This window comes from Myotis nattereri (genome assembly GCF_964212035.1).
Source record: "Myotis nattereri genome assembly, chromosome: 2".
Classification (NCBI taxonomy): domain Eukaryota; kingdom Metazoa; phylum Chordata; class Mammalia; order Chiroptera; family Vespertilionidae; genus Myotis; species Myotis nattereri.
The window spans coordinates 24,087,444-24,112,459 of NC_138076.1; the positions used below are offsets into that span (position 1 = coordinate 24,087,444).

General features: G+C 39.5%; 1 protein-coding gene across 2 annotated transcripts in view; it reads left to right on the forward strand.

The window, feature by feature from the left end:
* LOC308511242 (disintegrin and metalloproteinase domain-containing protein 5-like) overlaps positions 1-25,016 on the forward strand; it is a 75,182-nt gene that overhangs the window by 41,842 nt on the left and 8,324 nt on the right. For both annotated transcript variants that reach the window (XM_081081250.1, XM_081081251.1), the window contains 4 exons: positions 10,216-10,306; positions 10,898-11,117; positions 15,517-15,603; positions 16,542-16,653. In XM_081081250.1, coding sequence (XP_080937376.1) covers positions 10,216-10,306; positions 10,898-11,117; positions 15,517-15,603; positions 16,542-16,653 — 510 coding nt within the window. The remainder of the gene's footprint in view (positions 1-10,215; positions 10,307-10,897; positions 11,118-15,516; positions 15,604-16,541; positions 16,654-25,016) is intronic.

The window sequence follows — 25,016 nt, forward strand, 5'->3', positions numbered from 1 at the left end:
AGTACACCAGGTTTCCTCATCCATATACAGAAACATAAACACCTGCCTACCTTCATTGCAGTCCTGCCTTGGTAATAAAATGCGATGAGAAAGCACTATGAGTTATAAAATACAAGGGATTAACAAGCCAGATGAACAAGTATATATAAGTACACATAAATGCCTTTCTTCTAGAGATCATTGCAGCCACATAGGAAACAAAACGAAAGAGAAACAACCCCTCCCCCCCAAAACAACCTCTCCCCAGTTGTTGACTCTACCAAGTGAAAAATGTATCCTCTTGATCCCACTACTTTCTCAAAATCTCCTCCAAGAGCATGCCTAACCACAGCAGGTCACTGCAGTTGCTGATGTTTCCATCAAGGAACTTGCACCATCTGGGCTCTGGGAACCCCAGCTGTAAGAGTGTCAAATTTCTATCCTAAAATGTCCCAAACTTCTGATCACTGTCTTTCTATATTCATTTGAATTTCGTGGTAACCTCAGTTTAAAGCCTGCCAAATGGAGGCAAGAATAGGAAAGTTGATACCATATATTCTTAAATCTCTCAGGCCCCAGGAGAATTAGGTGACAGAACCACAAAAGTTATAATTTTGGGAGAAAAAGAAAATTCTAGCCAGGAGTAAGTCAGCCAGGGCAGTGGGCCTTTGGTGTGAAGAAAACAATGCAGAAATACCTGTTACTCTGAGCCTCAAAAGTTGAGCTGGAAAAGGCCACTGTAGAGGATGTTAGGTTGTTCACAGTGGTGGGTTACTCACATGGCTCCCCATGCCCATTAAGAGAACTGTGGATGGATTGGAAGAATTGTTCAAATGGCACAGGCTTTATAAAACAAACAATGACCCATCCCAATCTAACATTTACTGTTTTGTCCATGATGAATTTTTCTTGTAATCAACTTTGATTTTTTTAATATTCCTGATTGATTGAAGTATTACATATGTCTCCTTTTCCCCCCATTGACTTCTACCCTGCCACTCCCACCCCCCAGCACATGCCCTCACCTCCCTAGTGTCTATGTCTATTGGTTAGGCTTATATGCATACATACAAGTCCTTTGGTTGAGCTCTTACCCAACCCCCACCCCATCCCCCTCTACACACACACACACACACACACTCCCCTGCCTTCCCTCTGAGGTTTGACGGTCTGTTCGATACTTCTCTGTTTCTGGATCTATTTTTGTTCACCAGTTTATGTTGTTCATTATATTCCACAAATGAGTGACATCATGTGATATTTATCTTTTTCCAACTGGCTTATTTCTCTTAGCATAATACTCTCCAGTTCTATCCATTCTGTTGGGAATGGTAAGAGTTCCTTCTTTTTTATGGCAGGGTAGTATTCCATTGTGTAGATGTACCACAGTTTTATTATCCACTTATTGATGGGCACTTAGGCTGTTTCCAAATATTAGCTATGGTAAATTGTGCTGCTATGAACATAGGGGTGCATACATCCTTTCTGATTGGTGTTTCTGATTTCTTGGGATATATTCCTAGAAGTGGAATTACTGGGTCAAATGGGAGTTCCCATTTTTAATTTTTTTCAGGGAACTCCATACTGTTTTCCACAGTGGCTGCACCAGTCTGCATTCCCACCAGCAGTGCAAGAGGGTTCCTTTTTCTCTGCATCCTCACCAGCACTTGTCATTTGTTGATGTGTTGATGATAGCTATTCTGACAGGTGTGAGATGGTAACTCCTTGTCATTTTGATTTGTATCTCTCAGATGATTAGTGACTTTGAGCATGTTTTCATATGTCTCTTGGCCTTCTGTATGTCCTTTTCCGAAAAGTGTCCATTTAGGTCGTTTGTCCATTTTGGGGGTGGATTGTTTATCTTCTTTTTTTAGGTTGTAGGAGTGCCTTATAAATTTTGGAGATTAAACCCCTATTGGAGATAGCATTGGCAAATATGTTCACCCATGCAGTGGGCTTTCCTGTAGTTTTGTCAATGGTTTCTTTTGCTGTGCAGAAGCATTTTATTTTGATGTAGTCCCTTTTATATATTCTTTTCTTAGTTTCCATTGTCCTAGGAGCTGTGTCAGTAAAGATATTGCTATGACATATATCTTATATTTTGCTGCCTGTGGATTTCTCTAAGATTTTTATGGTTTCCATTCTTATGTTTAAGTCCTTTATCCATTTTGAGTTTATTTTTGTGTATGGTGTAACTTGGTGGTCTAGATTCATTTATTTTTTTCATGTGTCTGTCCAATTTTCCCAACACCATTTATTGAAGAGGCTATCTTGACTTCATTGTATGCTCTTGCTTCCTTTGAAAAATATTAATTGAACATCATGGCTTGGGTTGATTTCTGGGTTCTCTGTTCTGTTCCATTGGTCTATATATCTGTTCTTGTGCCAGTTTTGAGGACAGTGGCTTTGTAATATAGCTTGATATCCGGTATTGAGATCCTGCCTACTTTGTTCTTTCTCAGGATTGCTGTGGCTATTTTTTTCTTCCATATGAATTTTGGAGAGTTTGTTCTAGGTCTGTGAAATATTCCTTTGGTATCTTAATGGGGATTGCATTGAATCTATAGATTGTTTTGGGTAGTATGGACATTTTAATAATGTTGATTCTACCAATCCATGAACACGGTATATTCTTCCATTTGTTTATATCTTCCTCTATCTCTTTTTTCAACATCCTATAGTTTTCTGAGTTCAGGTCTTTTACCTACTTAGATAAGTGTATTCCTAAGTATCATATTTTTTGTTGTTGCAATGGTTGTAAATGGGATTGTTTTTTTAAATGTCTCTTTCTGTAAGTTCACTATTGGTATATAAAAAAACCCATAGATTTCTGGGTGTTAATTTTGTATCCTGCTACATTGCTGAATTCATTTATGAATTTGAAGTGTTTTTTTTTACATTTTTAAATATATTTTATTGATTAAGATATTACATATGTGTTCTTATCCCCACGTTACCCCCTCCCCTCTGCCCCCCCCCACTCATGCCCTCACCCCACCCACCCCTGTTGTCCGTGTCCATTGGTTAGGCCTATATGTTTGCATATAAGTCCTTTGGTTGATCTTTCCCCCTTACCCCCACTCTCCCCTACCTTCCCTCCAAGGCCCGACAGTCCAATCAATGCCTCTCCATTTCTGGATCAGTCCTTGTTCATCAGTTTATGTTGTTCATTATATTCCACAAATGAGTGAGATCGTGTGGTATTTAGCCTTCTCTGACTGGTTTATTTCACTTAGCATAATGCTCTCCAGTTCCAGCCATGCTGTGGCAAATGGTAAGAGTTCCTTTTTCTTCTTCCTCTTCTTAAAGAATACCTTTCAACATTTCATATAATGCTGGTTTGGTGGTGATGAACTCCTTTAGCTTTTTCTTATCTGTGAAGCTCTTTATCTGACCTTCAATTCTGAATGATGGCTTTGCTGTATAAAGTAATCTTGGTTGTAGGTTCTTGCTATTCATCACTTTGAATATTTCTTGCCACTCTCTTCTGGCCTGCATGGTTTCTGTTGAGAAATCAGCTGACAGTTGTATGGGTACTCCCTTGTAGGTAACTGACTTTTTTTTTCTCTTGCTGCTTTTAAGATTCTCTCTTTATCTTTTGCTCTTGGCATTTTAATGATGATGTGTCTTGGTGTGGTCCTCTTTGGATTTCTTTTGTTTGGGGTTCTCTGCGCTTCTTTCACCAGGTGGGGGAAGTTTTCTGTCATTATTTCTTCAAATAGGTTTTCAATATCTTGCTGTCTCTCTTCTTCTGGCACCCTTATAATTCTGATGTTGGTACGCTTGAAGTTGTCCCAGAGGCTCCTTACACTATCTTCATATTTTTGGATTCTTTTTTCTTTTTCGGTTGGGTATTTTTTGTTTCTTCGTATTTCAAATCTTTGACTTGATTCTTGGGATCCTCTTGTCTGCTGTAGGATCTCTGTATATTATTCTTTATTTCAGTCAGCATATGCTTAATTTCTAGTTGGTCTTTTTTCATATCCTCGAGGGTCTCACTAAATTTATTGGCGGTTTCCAGAAAATTCTTGAAAAACCTTATAAGTGTGGTTTTGAACTCTATATCCAATTGTTTGCTTTCCTCCATTTCTGTCATTTGTGACCTGATTCTTTGTCTCTGCATTTTTTATGTTTCCCTGTGTTGGTAGAGTGGTTTTGTGTGCTAGGTGTCCTATAGGGCCCAGTGGCTCAGCCTCCCCAGTTACCTGAGTTGGACACTCTTGGTGCACCCCCTTGTGGGCTTTGTGCACAGTCTTGTTGTAGTTATGCCTTGATTGTTGTAGGTATCACTGGGAGGAATTGACCTCCAGGCCAATTGGCTGTGAGAATCAGCTGTGTCTGCAGTGGGAGAACTTCTATACTGAAGACACCCTTCTGGGGCAAGACTTGCTTCATTGGGGCTTTGGTGCTCACTGAGTCTGCCCCCCTGAGTGTGTCCCTTATGGATCTCAGGAGTTGTAATCTGGATGGTCCCACTCTGACCACTGGGTACACTGGCTCTTGGATCTAAGGAGGTGCTAATTTAGCCTCTGCCTGAGGTTACCCAGCAGGAGCTATGGAGAGATCTGCAGATTCCCCTTCCTTTTGTGGAGCTTGGAGGTGCCCAGATGAGGCCCAGCTATGAAGCAATGCAAGCTGCTGTGGGGCCTTGGGCCTTCCCCTGGAAGTTCTGGGTCTGTCTGGCCCAGCTGCAATTTGTTAGGTAATTTTCAGGTTGCAAAGGGCCAGGGCATTCATATACAAAAGTCTCTGCTCCAGCCTGGGTGGGGCGAGGTCTTGGAATCAACAGGCGGAGCAAGCAGCTATGGCAGATCCTCAGCCCTGCCCTAGGGGCCCAGCGTCTCAGTGTCCTGGTAATCGCTGCAAGCACCTCTGAGGGAAAGCCGCCCTCAAGTTCCGAGTTCTGTCTGCTGCCAGACAGTCCAGTTTCTTCCTGTATGAGTCCTGGGTCCCCAGAGACTTTCCGGAACCGGAGTTCAGAGCAGTCGGGAGCTTGTGACTCCCTCCCGATTCAAAAAGACAGCTGTGTCCTCAGGTGCCAGCCCCTTTCCCCGCATGCACTCAAGCCTCCGTACCTCTGCACTTTACTTCCGCAGCTCCTCTGAGTCTCAGTGTGCTTTTCTCTTTCCTTCTAGTTGTAGAATGCCCACTCAGCCAGCCTTCCTGTAGTTCTGGTTGATGTCCGTTTTATCTTTTCGTTGTATTTTTGAAGTTGTTGTGGGAGGCAGCAATTTCCGGTGTTTACCTATGCCGCCATCTTGGTTTCTCCTGAATAGTTTTTTTTTATGGAGTCTTTACGTCAAATAGTTTATTGATGATGGACAATATCATGTCATCTGTGAATAATGACAGTTTTACTTCTTCTTTTCCAATTTTGATGCCTTTTATTTCTTCTTCTCTTCTGATTGCTATGGCTAACATTTTCAGTACTAGGTCAAACAGGAGTGGTGAGAGTGGGCATCCTGTCTGTTCCTGTTCTTAGGGGGAATGGTTTTAGTTTTTCCCCATTGAGTATGATGTTGGCAGTGGGTTTGTCATATATGGCTTTTATTATGTTGAGGTATGTTCCCTCTATTTCCACTTTGCTGAGGGTTTTTATCAAGAAAGGATGTTGGATTTTATCAAATGCTTTTTCTGCATCAATTGATATGACTGTGATTTTTACCTCTCAATTTGTTTATGTGATGTATTACATTTATTGATTTTCAGATATTGTACCATCTTTGCATCTCCAGTATAAATCCCACTTGGTCATAGTGTATGATCTTTCTAATGTAATGCTGGAATTTTGTTGAGGATTTTAGCATCTGTGTTCATCAGGGATATTGGCCTGTAATACTTCTTCTTTTTAGTGTCTTTATCTGGTTTTGGGATTAGGGTAATGCTGGCATCATAGAAAGAGCTTGGAAGTGTTCCTCTTGAATTTTTTGGAATAGTCTGAGGAGGATAGGTTTTTATTCTTCTTTGAATGTTTTGTAAAACTCCCCTGTGAAGCCATCTAGGCCAGGGCTTTGTTTGTTGGACATTTTTTTTGATAATTGCTTTAATTTCCTCCATAGTTATTGGCCCATTCAATTTTTTTAATTCTTCTTGATTGAGTTTTGAAAGGTTGTATTTTTCTAGGTATGTCCATTTCTTCTAGGTTTTCCAGTTTGTTAGAATAGAGTTGTTCTAGAATAGAGTTGTTATATATATAACAATCCTTTGTATTTCTGTGGGTCTGTTCTTATTCTACCTCTTTCATTTCTGATTTTTTAAATTTGGGTCCTCTCTCTTTTCTTCTTGGTGAGCCTGGCTAGAAGATCATCAATCTTTTTTATCCTTTCAAAGAACCAGCTCTTGTTTTTTTTTTTTATCTTTTGTATTGTTTTTTTGGTCTCTATGTCATTTATTTCTGCTCTGATCTTTATTATCTCCTTCCTTCTGCTCACTCTGAGCTTTTCTTGCTGCTCTCTTTCTAATTATTTAAATTATAGAGTTAGATAATTTATTACCTTTTTTCTTATTTTTTGAGATGCTGTGAGCTTCCTTCTTAGGACTGCTTTCACTGTGTCCCATAGATTTTGGATTGTTGTGTTTTCATTGTCATTTGTTTCCAGAATGTTTTTAATTTCTTCTTTGATCTCTTTGGTAACCCAACCATTGTTTAATAGCATGCTATTTAGCCTATAAGCATGATTTGTTTTTATTGTATTTGATTTCCAATATTATGCCATTGTGGTCTGAGAAGATGCTTGATATGATTTCAGTCTTCTTGAATTTGGAGAGATATTGCCTGTGACCCAATATATGGTCTATCTTTTACAATGTCCCATGTGCACTTGATAAGAATGTATATTCCATAGCTTTGGGATGAAATGTTCTGAAGATATCAATTAAATCCATCTGATCTAGTGAGTCATTTAGAATTTCTGTTTCTTTGCTGATTTTTTATCTAGAGGATTTAGTCAGTGATGTCAATGGGGTGTTAAAGTCCCCTACTATGATTTATTGCTGTTGATCTCTCCCTTGATATCCTGTAAAAGTTTTTTTAAAAATGTATTTGGGTGCCTCTGCATTGGGTGCATATATGTTTACCAGAGTTATATCCTCTTGTTGTATCAATCCCTTTAGTATTATGAAGTGGCCTTCCTTATCTCTTGTTATGGTCTTCACTTTTAAGCCTATTTTGTCAGATATAAGTATTGCTACCCCAGCTTTTTTTTTCATTTTCATTTGCCTGGAAGATATTTTTCCATCCCTTCATTTTTAGTCTGAATGAGTCCCTTGTTCTGAGGTGGGTCTCTTGTAGACAGCATATATATGGGTCATGTTTTCTTATCCATTTAGCCACTCGATGTCTTTTGATTGGAGCATTTAGTTCATTTATGTTTAAGGTTATTATTGATAGATACTTGTTTGTAGCCATTTTTTTTGTGTGCCTGTGTTCCTTTTCCCCTTTCTATTCCTTCTTTCTACAACAGTCCCTTTAGCATTTCTTGCAGTGCTGGTTTGATAGTGATAAACTCCCTTAGCCCTTTTTTGTCTTTGAAGCTCTTGATTCCCCTTCAATTTTGAATGATAGCCTTACTGGATAGAGTATTCTTGGATTCATTTCCTTGGTTTGCATCACTTTGTATACTTCATTCCAGTCCCTTCTGACCTGATGTGTTTCTGTTGATAATCTAATGGGATCCCCTGTAGGTCACTTTCTGTCTCTTGTAGCCTTTAAGATCCTCTCTTTGTCATTAATGTTTGCCACTGTTATTATGAGGTGCCTTGCTGTGGGTCTCTATGGGTTCATCTTGTTTGGGACTCTCTGTGTGTGTGTGATGTTTTTATTACCCCAAATCCTGGAAATTTTCTGTCATTATTTCTTCTAATAGGTTTTCTAAACCTTGTTTCTCCTTTTGTCCTTCTGGCACCCCTATTATACATATGTTATTTCATTTCTTGTTGTCCCAAAGCTCCAGTAGGTCCTCTTCCTGCTTTTTAGTGTTTTTATCCAATTGCTGTTCAGATTGGGTGTGTTTTTCCTGCCCTTTCTTCTAATTTGCGAATTTGTTTCTCCACTTCTAGTCTACTGTTGAAACCTCTGTTATGTTTTTATTGTAGCTATATCACTCTTTATTTCCTCATGATTCATACATAAGTTGTTGATTTTCTCATTCAGCGAGTTTAGAAATTATATGATCTTTACTCTGAATTGTTTCTTGACATATTGCATGCCTCTGTTTCATTTAGTACCTTTTCTGGTGACGCCTTTTCCCCTTTCCTTTGGGGGTTGTGTCTTTGTCTCCCTGTTTTTGCTCTCACAGGAGGATGTAGGTGCTGAGTCATGTGGGGCCTGACTGCAGCGGTGGGCTCAGTATTAGGATCATGCTCTCTGAAACTTCCTGGTGGGCCCAGGTGCCAGGACACAGGAGGCCTGTGATTAAAGCGGCAGGCTTGGCATGTGGGTTGCACAGTCCCAGACTTGTTAGTGGGTCCAATTTTCAGGTCATGCAGTGCCTGGTTATTGAAGCAATGGCTTGCCAGACGGGTTGTACAGTTGCAGGGCCTGGGGCCAAAGTGGCTCACGGTAGGGGAACATGCTCTAGAACTCACAGGAACCTTCAGCTGCGGGGGATGGAGTCCCAGTGTCTGTGGGTCTGCAGATGAGGTAGCAGGTCTTTTTTCAGAGTGGCTATAGGTTCTGGGGTGATGTCTGAGGCCAACTTGGTATTGGTGAGAGTGGGCTTATAGTCACAGAAGCTCTCCCCTTCAAGATAGCATGGTTTCTATGTCCGAGCTGGCCACCTCAGGAGTGACTGCAGAGGTTCAGGGCCTCCACACCTGGAGAGCCCAGTCCACCAGCCCCTGAAAGTTCTGCAGGATCTAACTGTCCCTCACTCAAACACACATACACACCACACATCCATCCATTCCTCTTTTGCTCCCTCACTCACTCACACTCTCTTCCTTACTACTGTCTTTCCAGCCACCATTTGGCTGTCCTCTGATTTTTTTAAAATGCACTAAGGTGTTATTTAATTATTGAGTTTTTGTTCCTATACTCCCTTAAAATTTCCACTATCACAGTCTTGGTCCTGTATATAATTTGAGGAGAATTGGTAAATTTAAATTGGATTTAATCAAAGCAATATTTTTATTTGGGCAAAACAAACAGACTTAATTTCTTACTGGGCATGTTCAAGAGAATGTCTTGCCCTGGCTGTTAGAGTGTCAACCTGCACACCAAAGGGAAGAGAGTTCGATTTCAAGTATAGGACATACACCTGGGTTGTAGGTTTGATCCCCACTCTGGTCGGGGCAAGTATGGGAAACAACCAATCAATGCATCTTTCTCATATTGATGCCTCTCTCTCTCTCTCTCTCTCTCTCTCTCTCTCTCTCTCTCTCTCTCTCTCTTTCTCTTTCCCTTCCCCCTTCCCTCCTTCCCTTTTACTCTCACTAAAAAATCAATGGAAAAAAATAACCTCTGGTGAGGATGAACAAAAACAAACAAACAAACAAACAAAAGAGTAGGTCTTTTAATAAGAGAAAAGGCTGATTATGGTAGATTCTGCTCTCTATTTTGACTGTTTACTAGCAATATATATAATAGATACATTTATATAATAACATGATCAACCCAACCCATCTCTACCTCTAAATCACCCAGTCTAAGTGATGAAGCAGTTATTGCATACATTTGAATTATTCTCATTTTTAAAATTAGACATAACTAAATATATAAAAGGGCTGAAGTAGATAAACATTTATGTCCTTCCTATTTTTAAAATTCAACAATTCTTATTTAGTGATTGTTAGGATGCTTTGGAACAGAGATGAGAAATCTAGTATGGAATAGGAACAGTTAAGTGATCTCTGGGTTTGTTATCAGTATTTCATTATGGATACTATTTCTCTCCCATTTTGTTTAGAATAAGAGAAAACTCTATTTTCACATTGGATAGGGAATGAAGGAATACAAGTGATCAATTTAGCAAAAATAAGGTTGCTCATTTTAACAATATAGAACCATTTGAATCATGTTGCTGTTTACTTTATCTGTTTCATACAGAAGAAAGTCTAGCAGGCTTAAAATGACGGGGTCTCTTTTTAATCCTAGTTCTACCCCCTGCTACTATTTAATGCAAGGTAAATTATAAATCTCTGTAGGGAATCACATTATAATGTCCAGTGTGAGTTTATTATTTCTTCAATGATAATTGTAATTATGTATTATAACTTAACTTATTTTTTTTCTTTCAGCTGCTAGAGGTGGTCAATTTGCTTGTTATGATGAGATAAATTCAAGAGGAGATAGATATGGAAACTGTGGAAAAAGTTTTTGTTCTTTTCCGTATGTATTAGGCAATTCTAATTTTGTTTGTAATGTAGCTTATATGTTGCTAAGATCCTAGAATATATTATTATGTGCAGGCTAAAGTGGTATTTTATACCAGGTTTTCTTTGTTTCATTATCTGAGAACAATGTTATTACCTATTGCCTACAAATAACGTGTGCCTATAATGTTACAACAACAATGACCATAAAATAGCCTCTGTTTATTGTTGTGATGAGCTAGGCATTGTGTTAGGTAGTTTATATACATTATATAATAAATATATTTAATACATCACACATTTATAGTAAGAGCTATTCTATTTTACTAATGAAAAAAAATTGAAGACCAGCAACCATTGTTTTAAATATCAGAAGCCAATATAGGAGAGATCAGGGCCATCAAATTGCAAAAATCATTAATCTTTTCCCTTGCTACATTGCCTCACAAAACAAAAAGGCACACATCATACATAATTCAGTGGACTCAGGAAATTACTGAGAAAACTCTTGAAACCTGGATTTAAGTCAGTGACATACCTTTTTAACTTAGCCATATCAGCAATCTATGTTAATATGAGAATTTTTTTTTCTGCCTTATGCTTCTAGTCATGTCATGTGTGGAAAATTAGTTTGTGCCTGGCCACATAAAGCAATAGTATCAAAAGCAAATTTATCTGTGATTTACACACAAATACGAAATGAAATATGTGTGTCTACATTTCTAAGCTCGGACAGGATACCTGCCAATGACGTAACAACAGTAAATACACCTGAAGATAGAGATAAAACATTTACAGAAGATGGCACTTCGTGTGGTCCTGATATGGTAATTAGAACTATAAAATTATAAGTGTTTTCAACATCTTTTATGGTTATCCTCATTTTGACAATATACCAACCAATGAACTTTAAAATAACCTGATTGAGGCATCATTTACATAAAACTCACCTATGATAAGGGTGTAATTCATTGCTTTTGATTAATTTAGAGTTGTACAACCATCAGCACATCCAGTTTTAGACCATACCATCACATCTTCCCTCTTGCCCACTTGCCCATCCCTAGCCCTAAGCTACACAGCCAGTTTCCTCTGTTAACATTTAGCACTAGTATGATACATTTGTCATAATTAATAAACTAATGTTGATGCATTATTATTAACTAAATCTAGTAATACATTCAGATTTCCTTAGCTTTTACTTAATTACCTTTTCTAGGATTCAGCCCAGAGGACCACTTTGCATTTATTTGCTGTGTGTTTTTAGGCTCCTCTTAACAGTACAGTTTCTTAAATGTCCATCTCCCCCTCCCCCCTTTCTTGGGAAGATCACATCATATCAAATATACATGCTTGTTGATATTAATTTTGATCACATGGGTGTGGTAATGTTTGACAAATTTATCACTGTAAATTATTTTTTCTTTCTATATTGTACTTCATTGAAAGAAATTACTATGCATAGCCTACACCTAAGGAGTAATAAGTTGCGTTCCACCTTCTTGGAAATTCAGTATCATTCAGTATCATTAAATCATTTTGAATTCTGCATAGTTTTGTCTATTTTTCTCTACTTATTCAATCATATATTTGTAGCAGTATGGAATCCATGGATATTTATATTATAGTTTTGGTTATTATCCAGTATGACTTTATTTTATTGTTCAAATTGTTCTAACTCTGGTTATTGGGAGTTCTTTCAACTTGTTTCTATGTTGCTTTGACATACTATTATCATTGTGTGTGCTTTTCTTTTGGAGTGCTTCCTTACTTTCTGGAATGACAAACTGTTCTAGGTCCATTTTGTATATTTTGTGTCTTAGTTCCTAGAATTTGCATTCTCCCAGGAGTCCTGGTTTATGTTAACTAGAAATGCCAGTTAGAAACCAAGATCTAGAGCTAATTGTGCTTTTGCTACTGGAGTTTCACTGGTTTGGCCCTATCAGTAGACAGAACTAGGAAATATGTATCTGACTGGTGTGGCACAGTTGGCTGAGCATGATCTCATGCACCAAGAGGTCACTGATTTCATTCCTGGTCAGGGCACAAGCTCCAGTTGCAGGCTCAATTCCCCAGTGGGGGGTGTATAGGAGGCAGCTGATTGATGTTTCTCTCTAATCAATGTTTCTATTTCTCTCTCCCCCTCCCTTCTTCTCAAATTAATAAAAACAATATTTAAAAATATTTTTTCCAAATGTTTTTAATTTCTTGCTCTCTCTTCTCCTTTTGGCACACCTATGATGTGAGTGTTTGAATGTTTGAAGTTGTCTCAGAGGCTTTTTGCACTATCTTCATTCTTTTTTAATTCTTTTTTCTTTTTTCCATTTGATTGTATACTTTTTGCTTACTTGTATTTCAAATTGCTGATTTGATTGCAAATTATTCTTTATTTCAATTAGTGTATCCTTCATTTACAACTGGTTCTTTTTCATGGTTTCTGTATTTTTTATACTATTGAAGTTTTCACTAAGTTCCTTGAGCATCCGTATAACCATTGTTTTGAACTGTGTCTGGTAGTTTGCTTGTCTCCATTTCAATTAGTTCTTTTTCTGGAGATGTCTCCTGTTCTTTCATATTGGATCTTTTTTTTTGTTTCTGCATTTTGGAAGCTTCCCTGTCTTGTTTTTATGTATTAGCTAGAGCTGCTACATCTTCTGGACTAGCTGGAGTGGCCTTCTTTAGTAGGTGCCTGTAGGCTTCAGTGGCACAGCTTTCCCAGTCAACTGAGCTGGGTGTTCCAGGCACCCTGATGTGGACTGTGAGAACTGTACTTTTGTATTTGAGCTTTGATTACTGTTGGCATGTCACTGGGAGGAATTGACCTCCCAGGCTAATTGGCTGTGAAGGCCAGCTGTGACTACAGAAGACCAGCTCCTGCTGTACAGGAGCTGACCCTACAAAGCAGAATTTATTTTAGAGGGGCTTTGGTCATCATCTTGAGTGTGTTGTTTGTGGAGGTGGGAGGCTTTTAATCTAGTGTAGTCTGAAGCTGTTAACTTGGTACACTGGCTCTTAGGACTTCTGGGAGGCCCAAGGTCAAGGTCATCCACTGTCTATGATCTGCCTGAGGTACCTGGCATGAGCTACAGAGTGATCTGTAGATGGCTGTTACTTGTGCTGGGGTTGAAGGTGCCCAGGAGAGGCCAAGCTGCAAATCAAGGCTGGTTGCTGCTAGTGTTGAGCCTGGGACCATTTAGCAAGAGGTACAGGGTACACAGAGGCTAGTCAGGGGTGGGCAAACTTTTTGACTCTAGGGCCACAATGGGTTCTTAAACTGGACCGGAGGGCCGGAACAAAAGCATGGATGGAGTGTTTTTGTGAACTAATATAAATTCAAAGTAAACATCATTACATAAAAGGGTACGGTCTTTTTTTTTTTTTTAGTTTTATTCATTTCAAATGGGCCGGATCCAGCCCGCGGGCTGTAGTTTGCCCATGGCTGGGCTAGATGCTACTTGTTTGAGAGATTTCAGGAAAATCTGAAGCATGAGCTGCAATAGTCCATTTGTATGGAAAAGCCTCTGGAAACAGCTGAGGGGGACCAGCAAGTTTGGTGTGCCAGGGTGTCAGGGAATCACGAGGGCAGGGTGAACAGAGTGAGGCAGTTTGATGGAGACTCAAATATGGTGCCCACCTGCCTGCTTGGGCATGGGGGGACTGTCTCAGTAAAGAAACAATGGCTTTCACTAGCACTTTTTTCTAGCAATAAGCTGATACCCCCCAGCTTTTGCCTGATGCCAGACTATTCAGTTCCTGCCTGTGTGTCTCTGATTCCTTTCAAGCTGCTATCCTAGCTGTAACTCAGAGGGAGTGGCCATGTTCAGGCCTTTAAGGGGAACTGCCTGGGACTCCAGCAGCACTCCATCTCACTCAGCCACAATCTCCACTGGTTTGGATAGTAAGAAGCTATGTGGACTTCTCCTTTTGGCACTGGAACCCTGGGCTTGGAGGCCTGGTGTGGGGCTAGGACCCCTTGCTTCTCATGAGTAACCTCCACAGGAAAAGCATCTCTTCCAATTTTTATTTCCCACACATAGGTGTGGGAACAGCTCATTCTAGGTCTCTGCCCCTCCTACCAATCTCAATATGGCTTCTTCTTTAAATCTCTAGTTGTAGGACTTCAATTCTGCTATATTTCAGGTGGTTCTGAATGATGGTTGTTATGTAGTTGTAATTTTATGTGGTTGTAGGAGTATCCTCATACTAATGATTTTAAGACCTCAATCTCCCATCAGATAGTACTCAAACCTGACTGCTCACAATAATTGCCTGGACCCTGTCCCAGGTATCTATACTAATAATAGAGTAATATGCAAATTAGCTGGGATGCCATCACATAACGATCAATCAGGATGGGGGCGGGGCCGCAGCAGAGAGCTCTCAGCATGCCTGCACCAGGGGTCTGAAGGGCATGGAGAGAAAGGGAGAGCAGATAGGCAGTTAAGGGGATCAGGCCAGGAGGGGAGTGCAGATAGGCAGTTAGGGTGATCAGGCAAGGAGAGGAGAGCAGATAGGCAGTTAGGGGAATCAGGCAAGGAGGGGAGAGCAGATAGGCAGTTAGGGGAATCAGGCAAGGAGAGGAGAGCAGATAGGCAGTTAGGGGAATCAGGCAAGGAAGGGAGAGCAGATAGGGGGATCAGGCCAGCAGGGGAGAGAAGTTAGGCAGTTAGGGGGATCAGGCTGGCAGAGGAGAGCAGTTGGGGCCATTAGGCCGGCAGGGGAGCAGTTAGGAGCTAGTGGTTCCGGATTGTAAGAGGGATCCTGGATTGGAGAGGGTGCAGGCCAGGCTTAGGGGACCTGTCTCCTCCCTCCCCCCGCGCCCCCGTGCATGAATTTCATGCACCAACTGGGCCTCTAGTTTTGATATAATGGTCTCAGGTGGAGCCCAGGCATAGGCCTTTAAAAAATGTTCTTCAGTGAATTCTTGAACTTAAAGAACTAATCAAATAATTTTTTCAGGAATATATCTTTCTAAGAGGACTTCTGGAGTTAGATGGTAAGAAAATAAAATTTCCAACTTCTTACATATGATTACAACTTTATAATCTGAAGGTACATAGCTTATTTCACATTTATTTCAATGAATTTACATTATTTTTTGGATTTTTATGTCAATCCTTGGTAATATGAATTCTGGAATTTTCTATAGTTTTTCATCTCTATTATCAATGTACACAATCGATTATTTTCTGACTTTATTTTTCATTTCCTTTTGAATTGTTTTAGTATTGTATCAACTTTACCTGTAGAGAGATTAGACACATGGTTGATTATTCTGCATGCAACAATACTAGAGACTGTAATGACAAGGGAGTAAGTAATTTCAATTTTCATTTTAAGCTACATGTTTTGAAAATTTACTAAACAGTTTAGAGATTTACAAAATCATTTGAATAATTTTCTAAATCATTTTTATACTATGCCGTGCCATTTAATGATCTGTAATTTATAGCTTTAACATTATTTTACTAAGAAATCTTGCCAAACTATTTATTAAAGAAGATAAAGTAGAAACATTTAAGATAATTCTGGATGTATAAAATGTTTGGTAAATATGTGTGGTGGATGTGCTATAAGCACTATGTGTTACAAGATAACCAAAATCATATTAATTTTACAGAGAGAAGGCAGAAACTGGTAAAAAAAAAAAGGGGGGGGGTAATATGAATTTTCTTTCTAGTCTTGCTAGTTAATTTAGGGTCTGGGCTATTCTGTGAAGCTAGAAAGTAAATGATAATTAATGGCATGTTACTGGTAATTGCCAATATTTGTGTTTGGCTACATGAAGAGTTGAAAGAATTAAAAAAAATTAACTTGGTAACAGAAGCTAGATGTGCTTTTTTAAAAAAAATATATTTTATTGATTTTCTACAGAGAGGAAGGGAGAGAAATAGAGAGTTAGAAACATCGATGAGAGAGAAACATCGATCAGCTGCCTCCTGCACATCTCCTACTGGGGATGTGCCCGCAACCCAGGGACATGCCCTTGACTGGAATCGAACCTGGGACCTTTCAGTCCACAGGCTGACGCTCTATCCACTGAGCCAAACCGGTTTCAGCATAGATGTGCTTTTTAAGATTTAGATACTTTCAAGAGAAAATTTGTTGAATTGTTTATTTAAGATCAATTTTCTAGAATGGATAGCTTCTTTGGCATAAATTATCTGTTGAATAAGCATAGAATATTCATTTGTCTCTATTGTAAAACATCTTTACACATAAAAAAACGTTCTATTTCCTGATTATTCTAGATTTGCAACAATTTCCAGCATTGCCATTGTGACAAAGGGTTTGCTCCTCCTTATTGCAAACCACAAAAAAATGCATTTGGAAGTCAGGATGATGGGCACATACATGCTGGTGGTTAGTGTCTTTATCTAATGAATATACATATATGCAAACCCCTTAGACATGGACAATTGTGTGAAGACCAGTCAAGGGGAGGTGTGGGTGGATGAAGGTGAACAAAGGGAGAAGGGAAGGAGGACACCTATATTTATGTCAATATTAAAAATGTTTAATAAAAAATAGAAAAATAATATGGAGCAGAATGAATTAAAGTATAGATTACAAACTAGATTACCAAAGAATTGAAGCAAAAAAAAGTTTTATTTTTTTTCATTTTTCTGATTTTCATTCCCTTTATTATTTATTTATTTATTTTTTAAATTTTATTTTATGGTTTAAGGTATTACAAATAGTAGCACATATGTCTCCTTTTTCTCCCCATTGACCTTCCCTCACCCCCCCATCCCCCAGCACATGCCCTCACCCCCCACCCCCAGTGTCTTGTGTCCATTTGTTATGCTTATATGCATGCATACAAGTCCTTTGGTTGATCTCTTACCTCCCCCCTCACAATCCTCCTCAGCCTTCCTGCTGTAGTTTGACAGTCTGTCTGATGCTTCTATTACTCTGGTTCTGTTTTTGTTTATCAGTTTATGTTGTTCATTATATTCCACAAATGAGTGAGATCATGTGATATTTATCTTTCTCTGACTGGCTTATTTTGCTTAGCATAATGCTCTCCAGTTCCATCCATGCTCTTGCAAATGGTAATTTTCCTTCTTTTTTTTTACAGCAGCATAGTATTCCATTGTGTAGATGTACCACAGTTTTATAATCCACTCATCTGCTGATGGGCACTTAGGCTGTTTCCAAATCTTAGCTATGGTAAATTGTGCTGCTATGAACATAGGGGTACATATATATCCTTTCTGATTGGTGTTTCTGTTTTCTTGGGATATATTCTATAAGATGGATTGCTGGGTCAAATGGAAGTTTCATTTTTAATTTTTTGAGGAAATGCCATACTGTCTTTCACAGAGGCTGTACCAGTCTGGATTCCCACCAGCAGTGCAAAAGTGTTCCTTTTTTACCGCATCCTCTTCAGCACTTGTCGTTTGTTGATTTGTTGATAATAGCCATTCTAACAGGTGTGAGATGGTACTGCATTGTTGTTTTGATTTGCATCTTGGATGATTAGTGACTTTGAGCATGTTTTCATATGTCTCTTGGCCTTCAGTATGTCCTCTTTTGAAAGGTGTCTATTTAGGTCCTTTGCCCACTTTTTAAAAAATATATATATTTTTTATTAATTTTTTACAGAAAGGAAGGGAGAGGGATAGAGAGTTAGAAACATCGATGAGAGAGAAATATTGATCGGCTGCCTCCTGCACACCCCCCACTGTGGATGTGCCTGCAACCAAGGTACATGCCCTTGACCGGAATCGAGCCTGAAACCCTTCAGTCCACAGGCCGACGCTCTATCCACTAAACCAAACCAGTTAGGGCCTTTGCCCACTTTTTGAATGGATTGTTTATGTTCTTTTTGTTAAGTTGTAGGAGTGCCCTATAAATTTTGGAGATTAAACCCCTACCGGAGATAGCACTGGCAAATATGTTCTCCCATGCAGTGGGCTTTCTTGCTGTTTTGTTGATGGTTTCTTGTGCTGTGCAGAGTCTTTTTATTTTGATGTAGACCCATTTGTTTATTTTCTCTTTAGTTTCCATTGCCCAGAGCTGTATTGGTAAAGATATTGCTGTGACAAATATCTGCTATTCTGCTGCCAATGGCTTCTGCTAAGATTTTTATGGTTTCTCATCTTATGTTTAAATCCTTTAGCCATTTGAGTTTCAGTTTGCTTGAATTTGATTTTTGTCTTTTAATTTGTTTATATGATGTATCATGTTTATTGATTTGCGGATATTATATCAGGGCATCCCTGTCATTTTTTGCATGTATCTGTCCAATTTTCCCAACACCATTTATTGGAGAGACAGTCTTAACTCCATTGTATGCTCTTGCTTCCTTTGTCAAATATTAATTCAGCATAATGGCTTGGTTCGATTTCTTGGCTCTCTCTTCTGTTCCATTTGTGTATATATCTGTTCTTGTGCTAGTACCAGGCAGTTGTGAGGACAGTGGCCTTGTAATATAGCTTGATATCTGGTATTGTGATCCCTACAACTTTTTTCTACTTCCTCAAGACCGCTGTAGCTATACAGGGTCTTTTTGTTCCAGATGAATTTTTGGAGAGTTTGTTCTGGATCTTGAAAGTATGCCATTGGTATTTTAATGGGAATTACATTAAATCTATAAATTGCTTTGGGTGGGATGGATATTTTAATGATGTTGATTCCAATCCATGAACACGGAATATTCTTCCCATTGTTTATGTCTTCATGTATCTCTGTTTTCAGCATCCTGTAATTTTCTGAAGACAGGGCCTTTACCTCCTTAGTTAAATTTATTCCTAGGTACCTTAATTTTTGTGTTGCAATGGTAAATGGGATTGTTTTTTTTTTTTTTGTTTCTCTTTCTGTGATTTCATTATTGTTGTATAAAAAAGCCATAGATTTCTGGGTGTTAAGTTTGTATCTTGCTACATTGCCAAATTCATTTATTAAGTCTAGTAGTTTTATGATGGAGTCTTTAGCGTTTTCTAAGTACAATATCATGTCATCTGGAAATAATGACAATGTTACTTCTTCTTTTCCAATTTGGATGCCTTTTATTTCTTTGTCTTGCCTGATCACTATGGCTAGCACTTCCAGTACTATGGTGAAAGTGGGCATCCCTGTCTTGTTCCTGTTCTTAGGGGAAATGGTTTTAGCTTTTGCCCATTGAGTATGATGTTTGCTGTAGGTTTGTCATACATGGCTTTTATTATGTTAAATTATGTTCCCTCTATTCCCACTTTGCTGAGAATTTTTATCTGGAAAGGATGTTGGATTTTGTCAAATGCTTTTTATGCATCAATTGATATGATTATGTGATTTTTGTCTTTCAGTTTGTTTATATGATGTATCATGTTTATTGATTTGTGGATATTGTACCAGCCTTGCATCCCTGGGATAAATCCCACTTGGTCATGGTGTATAATCTTTCTGTTGTAATGCTGGATCCAATTTGCTAGGATTTTGTTGAAGATTGTAGCACCTATGTTCATCCGGGATGTAATTCTCTTTCTTTATATAGTGTCTTTATCTGTTTTGGGATTAGAGTGATCCTGGCTTCATAGAAAGAGCTAGGAAATGTACCTTCCTCTTAAATTTTTTTGGAATAGTCTAAGAAGGATATGTTTTAGTTCTTTTTTGAATGTTTGTTAAAACTCTCCTGTGAAGCTGTCTGGCCCTGGGCTTTTTTCTTGCTGGGAGCATTTTGATGACTTGCTTCAATTTCCTTTTTAGTTATCAGCCTGTGAGATTTTTTTTATTCTTCTTGATTGAGTTTTAGAAGGTCATATTTTTCTAGGAATATGTTCATTTCCTCTAGGTTGTAATGTTTGTTGGAATAGAGATGTTCATAATATTTTTTTTTTATAATCCTTTGTATTTCTCTGGGGTCTATTGTTATTTTGCCTCTTTTGTTTCTGATTTTGTTTATTTGGGTCCTTTCTCTTTGCTTCTTGGTGAGCCTGGCTATTGGTCATCAATCTTGTTTATCCTTTCAAAGAACCAGCTCTTGCATTCATTGATCTTTTGTATTATTTTGTTTTTTTGGTCTCTATGTCATTTATTTCTGCTCCGATCTTTATTATCGTCTTCCTTCTGCTCACTCTGGGCTTTTCTTGTTGTTCTCTTTCTAATTATTTAAGTTGTAGAGTTACATAATTTGTTAAAAAAATTTATTTTTTTTTGAGGTAGGCCTCTACTGCTATGAACCTCCCTCTCAGGACTGCTTTCACTGTGTCCCATGGGTTTTGGATTGTTGTATTATCATTTTCATTCATTTCCAGGATGTTTTAAATTTCTTCTTTGATCTCTTTGGTAACCCAATCATTGTTTAATAGCATGCTATTTAGCCTCCAAGTGTTTGAATTTTTTAAAATTGTTTTTATTGTAGTTGATTTCTAATATTAAGCTATTGTGGTCTGAGAAGATGCTTGATATGATTTCAATCTTCTTGAATTTGGCGAGACTTTGCCTGTGATCCAATATGTGGTCTATATTTGAAAATGTCCCATGTGCACTTGAGAAGAAGGTATATTCTGTGGATTTAGGGTGAAATGTTCTGAAGATGTCACTTAAGTCCATCTGATAGTGAGTCATTTAGGATAGCTGGTTCTCTGCTGATTTTTTGTCTATAGGATTTATCCAGTAATGTCAGTGGGGTATTAAATTCCTACTATTTTCATGTTGCTATTGATCTCTCCCTTGATATCTTCCAGATGTTTTTTTTAATATATAATTGGGTGCTCCTGCATTGGGTGCATATATGTTTACCAGGGTTCTATCCTCTTGTTTTATTGATCCCTGTAGTATTATGAAGTGGCCTTCCATATTTCTTGTTATGACCTTCACTTTGAGGTCTATTTTGTCAGATATAAGTATTGTTATTCCAGCTTCTTTTTTCATTTCTGTTTGCCTGAAAGATATTTTTCCATCCCTTTACTTTCAGTCTGTGTAAGTCTCTTGTTCTGAGGTGGGTCTCTTTTATACAGCAAATACATGGGTCATGTTTTCTTATTCATTCAGCCACTCACTGTCTTTTGATTAGAGCATCTAGTCCAGTTACATTTAAAGCTATTATTTTTTTTTTTTTAATTAAATCTTTATTGTTCAGATTATTACATTTGTTCCTCTTTTTTCCCCCCATAACTCCCCTCCTCCCAGTTCCCGCCCCACCATCCGCAATAACTCCCCACCCACTGTCCTCATCCATAGGTGCACGATTTTTGTCCAGTCTCTTCTCGCATCTCCGACACCCCTTTCCCCCCCAAGAATAGTCAGTCCATTCCCTTTCTATGTCCCTCATTCTATTATAATCACCAGTTCATTCTGTTCATCGGATTATTTATTCACTTGATTCTTAGATTCACTTGTTGATAGATGCATATTTGTTGTTCATAATTTGTATCTTTACCTTTTTCTTCCTCTTCCTCTTCTTAAAGGATACCTTTCAGCATTTCATATAATCCTGGTTTGGTGGTGATGAACTCCTTTAGCTTTTCCTTATCTGTGAAGCTCTTTATCTGACCTTCAATTCTGAATGATAGCTTTGCTGGATAAAGTAATCTTGGTTGTAGGTTCTTGGTATTCATCACTTTGAATATTTCTTGCCACTCCCTTCTGGCCTGCAAAGTTTCTGTTGAGAAATCAGCTGACAGTCGTATGGGTATTCCCTTGTAGGTAACTGAGTTTCTTTCTCTTGCTGTTTTTAAGATTCTCTCTTTATCTTTTGCTCTTGGCATTTTAATTATGATGTGTCTTGGTGTGGTCCTCTTTGGATTCCTTTTGTTTGGGGTTCTCCGCGCTTCTTGGACCTGTAAGTCCATTTCTTTCACCAGGTGAGGGAAGTTTTCTGTCATTATTTCTTCAAATAGGTTTTTAATATCTTGCTCTCTCTCATCTTCTGGCACCCCTATAATTCTGATGTTGGTACGCCTGAAGCTGTCCCAGAGGCTCCTTACACTATCCTCGCATTTTTGGATTCTTTTTTCATTTTGCTTTTCCGGTTGGGTGTTTTTTGCTTCCTCGCATTTCAAATCATTGACTTGATTCTTGCGCTCCTCTGTTCTGCTGTCGGGAGTCTGTATAATATTCTTTATTTCAGTCAGTGTATGCTTAATTTCTAGTTGATTCCCCAATATAACATCGAGGGTCTCATTAGTTTTCTTGTAGATCTCATTAAGTTTATCGGCGGCTTCTAAACAGTTCTTGAGAGACCTTAAAAGTGTGGTTCTGAACTCTAGATCTTCCATTGACAATTTTGTCCTGTTTCTTTGTCTCCGCATTTTGTTATGCTTCCTTGGTGCACCCCCTAGTGGTCTTTGTGCGCAGTCTTATAGTTAAATCTTGTAGCTAATTCCAGGGAGGGTTTGACCTCCAGGCCAAGTGGCTATGAGAATCAGCTGTGTCAGCAGTGAGAGAACTTCTGTCCTCTAGGGAGGTGCTAATCTAGCCTTTGCCTGAGGCTATCCGGCAAATGCCTCTGTGCAGGGCTTGGGCGAGGCGGGTCGCACAGGATCAATAGGGTGGGCCGGAGAGAGCAGTGATGGCGGCTCTCAGTCCTGTCCCCAGGGGCTCTGCCTCTCTGAGTCCCAGCACCCGCTGCAAAGCTCGGAGAGAAAGCTGCACTCGCTCTGACCGAAGCCAGGCAGTCCCGCTTCTCCCGTTTGAGTCTGGGTCCCTAAAGACTCGCCCGGATCTGGAGCTCAGAGTCTGCGACTCCCTCCCGATTGAAAACGCCAACCGCGCCCTCCGCCGCCAGCCCGCTCCGCGCGCGCACTCCGCACCTCAGAATTTGACTTCAGCACTGCGCCTCCTCTGAGTGTCCGTATGCGTTTCTCTTTCCTCCTAGTTGTAGGACTTCCATTCAGCCAGCGTTCCAGTGGTTTTGGGTGATGTCCGTTCTGTCTTTTAGTTTCACTTTTGAAGTAGTTGTTCAATGCAGCAAACTCCGGCGTTAACCTATGCCGCCATCTTGGTTCTCTAAAGCTATTATTGATAGGTACTTATTTGTAGCCATTTTTTCTTTGCCTGTGTTCATTCTTCTCCCTTTTTATTTTTTTTCTTCTTTTTACAACTATCCCTTGAGCATTTCCTGGCATGGTAGTGATAAACTCCCTTTACTTTTCTTTGTCTGTGAAGCTCCTGATTTCCCCTTTAATTTTGAATGATAGCCTTGCAGGATGAAGTATTCTTAGATTCAGTCCCTTACTTTGTATCACTTTGTATACTTCCTTCCATTCCTTTCTGGCCTGATATGTTTCTGTTGAGATATCATTTGATATGTAATAGGAGATCCCTTGTAGACACTTCCTGTGTGTCTCTTGCAGTCTTTAAGATTCTCTCTCTGTTGTTAACATTTGCCACTGTAATTACGATGTGTCTTGGTGTGGATCTTTTTGGGTTAATCTGGTTTGGAACTCTTTGTGCTTGTGTGACTTTTTTGTTTCCCTAACCAGGGAAGTTTTCTGACATTATGTCTTCGAGTAGGTTTTCTAGCCCTTGCTCTTCTTCTTGTCATTCTTACACCCCTATTTTATGTATGTTGCTTTGTTTCATATTGTCCAAAACTTCCTCAGTCTCTCCTCCTGTCTTTTGATTTTTTTCTCCTATTGAAGTTCAGATTTGGTATGTTTTGCTTCCTGTCTTCTAATTTGCTAATTTGGTCCTCCGCTTCTCCTAGTCTACTGTTGAAAGCTTCCATAGTGTTTTTTTTTAATTGTATCTATATCACTCTTTATTTTTTCTTGGTTCTAACATAGGCTATTGATTTTCTCATCCATCTGGTTTATGAACTGTATGACCCTTATTCGGAATTATTTTTCTGACATATTCTATGCCTACATTTCCTTTAGTTCTTTTTCTGGTGATTCCTCCTTTTCTTTCCTTTGGTGGTGGTTCTTCTGACTCCCCATTTTTGCTCTCACTGAAGGATTTAAGTGTTGAATTATGTAGGGCCTGAGGCTATAGTGGAGGGCCTGGTGTTGGGTCTCACAGTTGCTGGTGGTGGCTTCTCCTCTAGTGGTGAAGGGGGGCAGCTGCTACTCTGGCAGGTTTGTGGTCACCAGCTGCTTTCCGAGGTTGTGGGGCAGCTGCTGGCTCCCCGTGTGGTCCCCATCAATGGCTGCTGACTTCCTTGATGTGTTTGTGGGTGGAGTCTGTTGGCTCCCCACACATGCGTGCAGTCTCGTGCAGTGGCTGCTGGCTCCCCTCACATGTACGGTCGCAGGCAGTGGCTGCTGGCTCCCCTCACATGTACAGTCGCAGGCAGTGGCTTCTGGCTTCCCTCACATGTGTGATTGCAGGTGGTGGCTGTTGGCTCCCCACACGGTTGCAGGTGGCGTCTTCTGACTCTCCATGTGTGTGTGGTTGCGGGCAGTGGCTGCTGCCTCCCCGCATGTGCATAGTTGCCAGCAGCAGCAACTGGCTCCCCTGGTACATGTGGTTATGGGTAGTGGCTGCTGGCTCTCACCTTCAAGATGGTGCAGCCACTATGGCAGAGCCGGTGCTTCAGGAAAGGTTATAGCAGAAGAGGCTGCCTGGCCATGTGAGCCCAGTCTACCATCCCCTGAAAGTCCTGCAAGGCCTAGCTGTTCCTCTCTCAGACACACATGTCCACATACTCCCCTTTCGCTCCCTCACTCACTCACACTTAACCTCACTGCCATCCTCCCAACCACCATCTTGGAACCACAAAGTCCCAATCTATTTTTAAAATACATTTTTTTACTGTTGATAGTGTTACAGATATCTCCCATTTTCCTCCCTGTTCC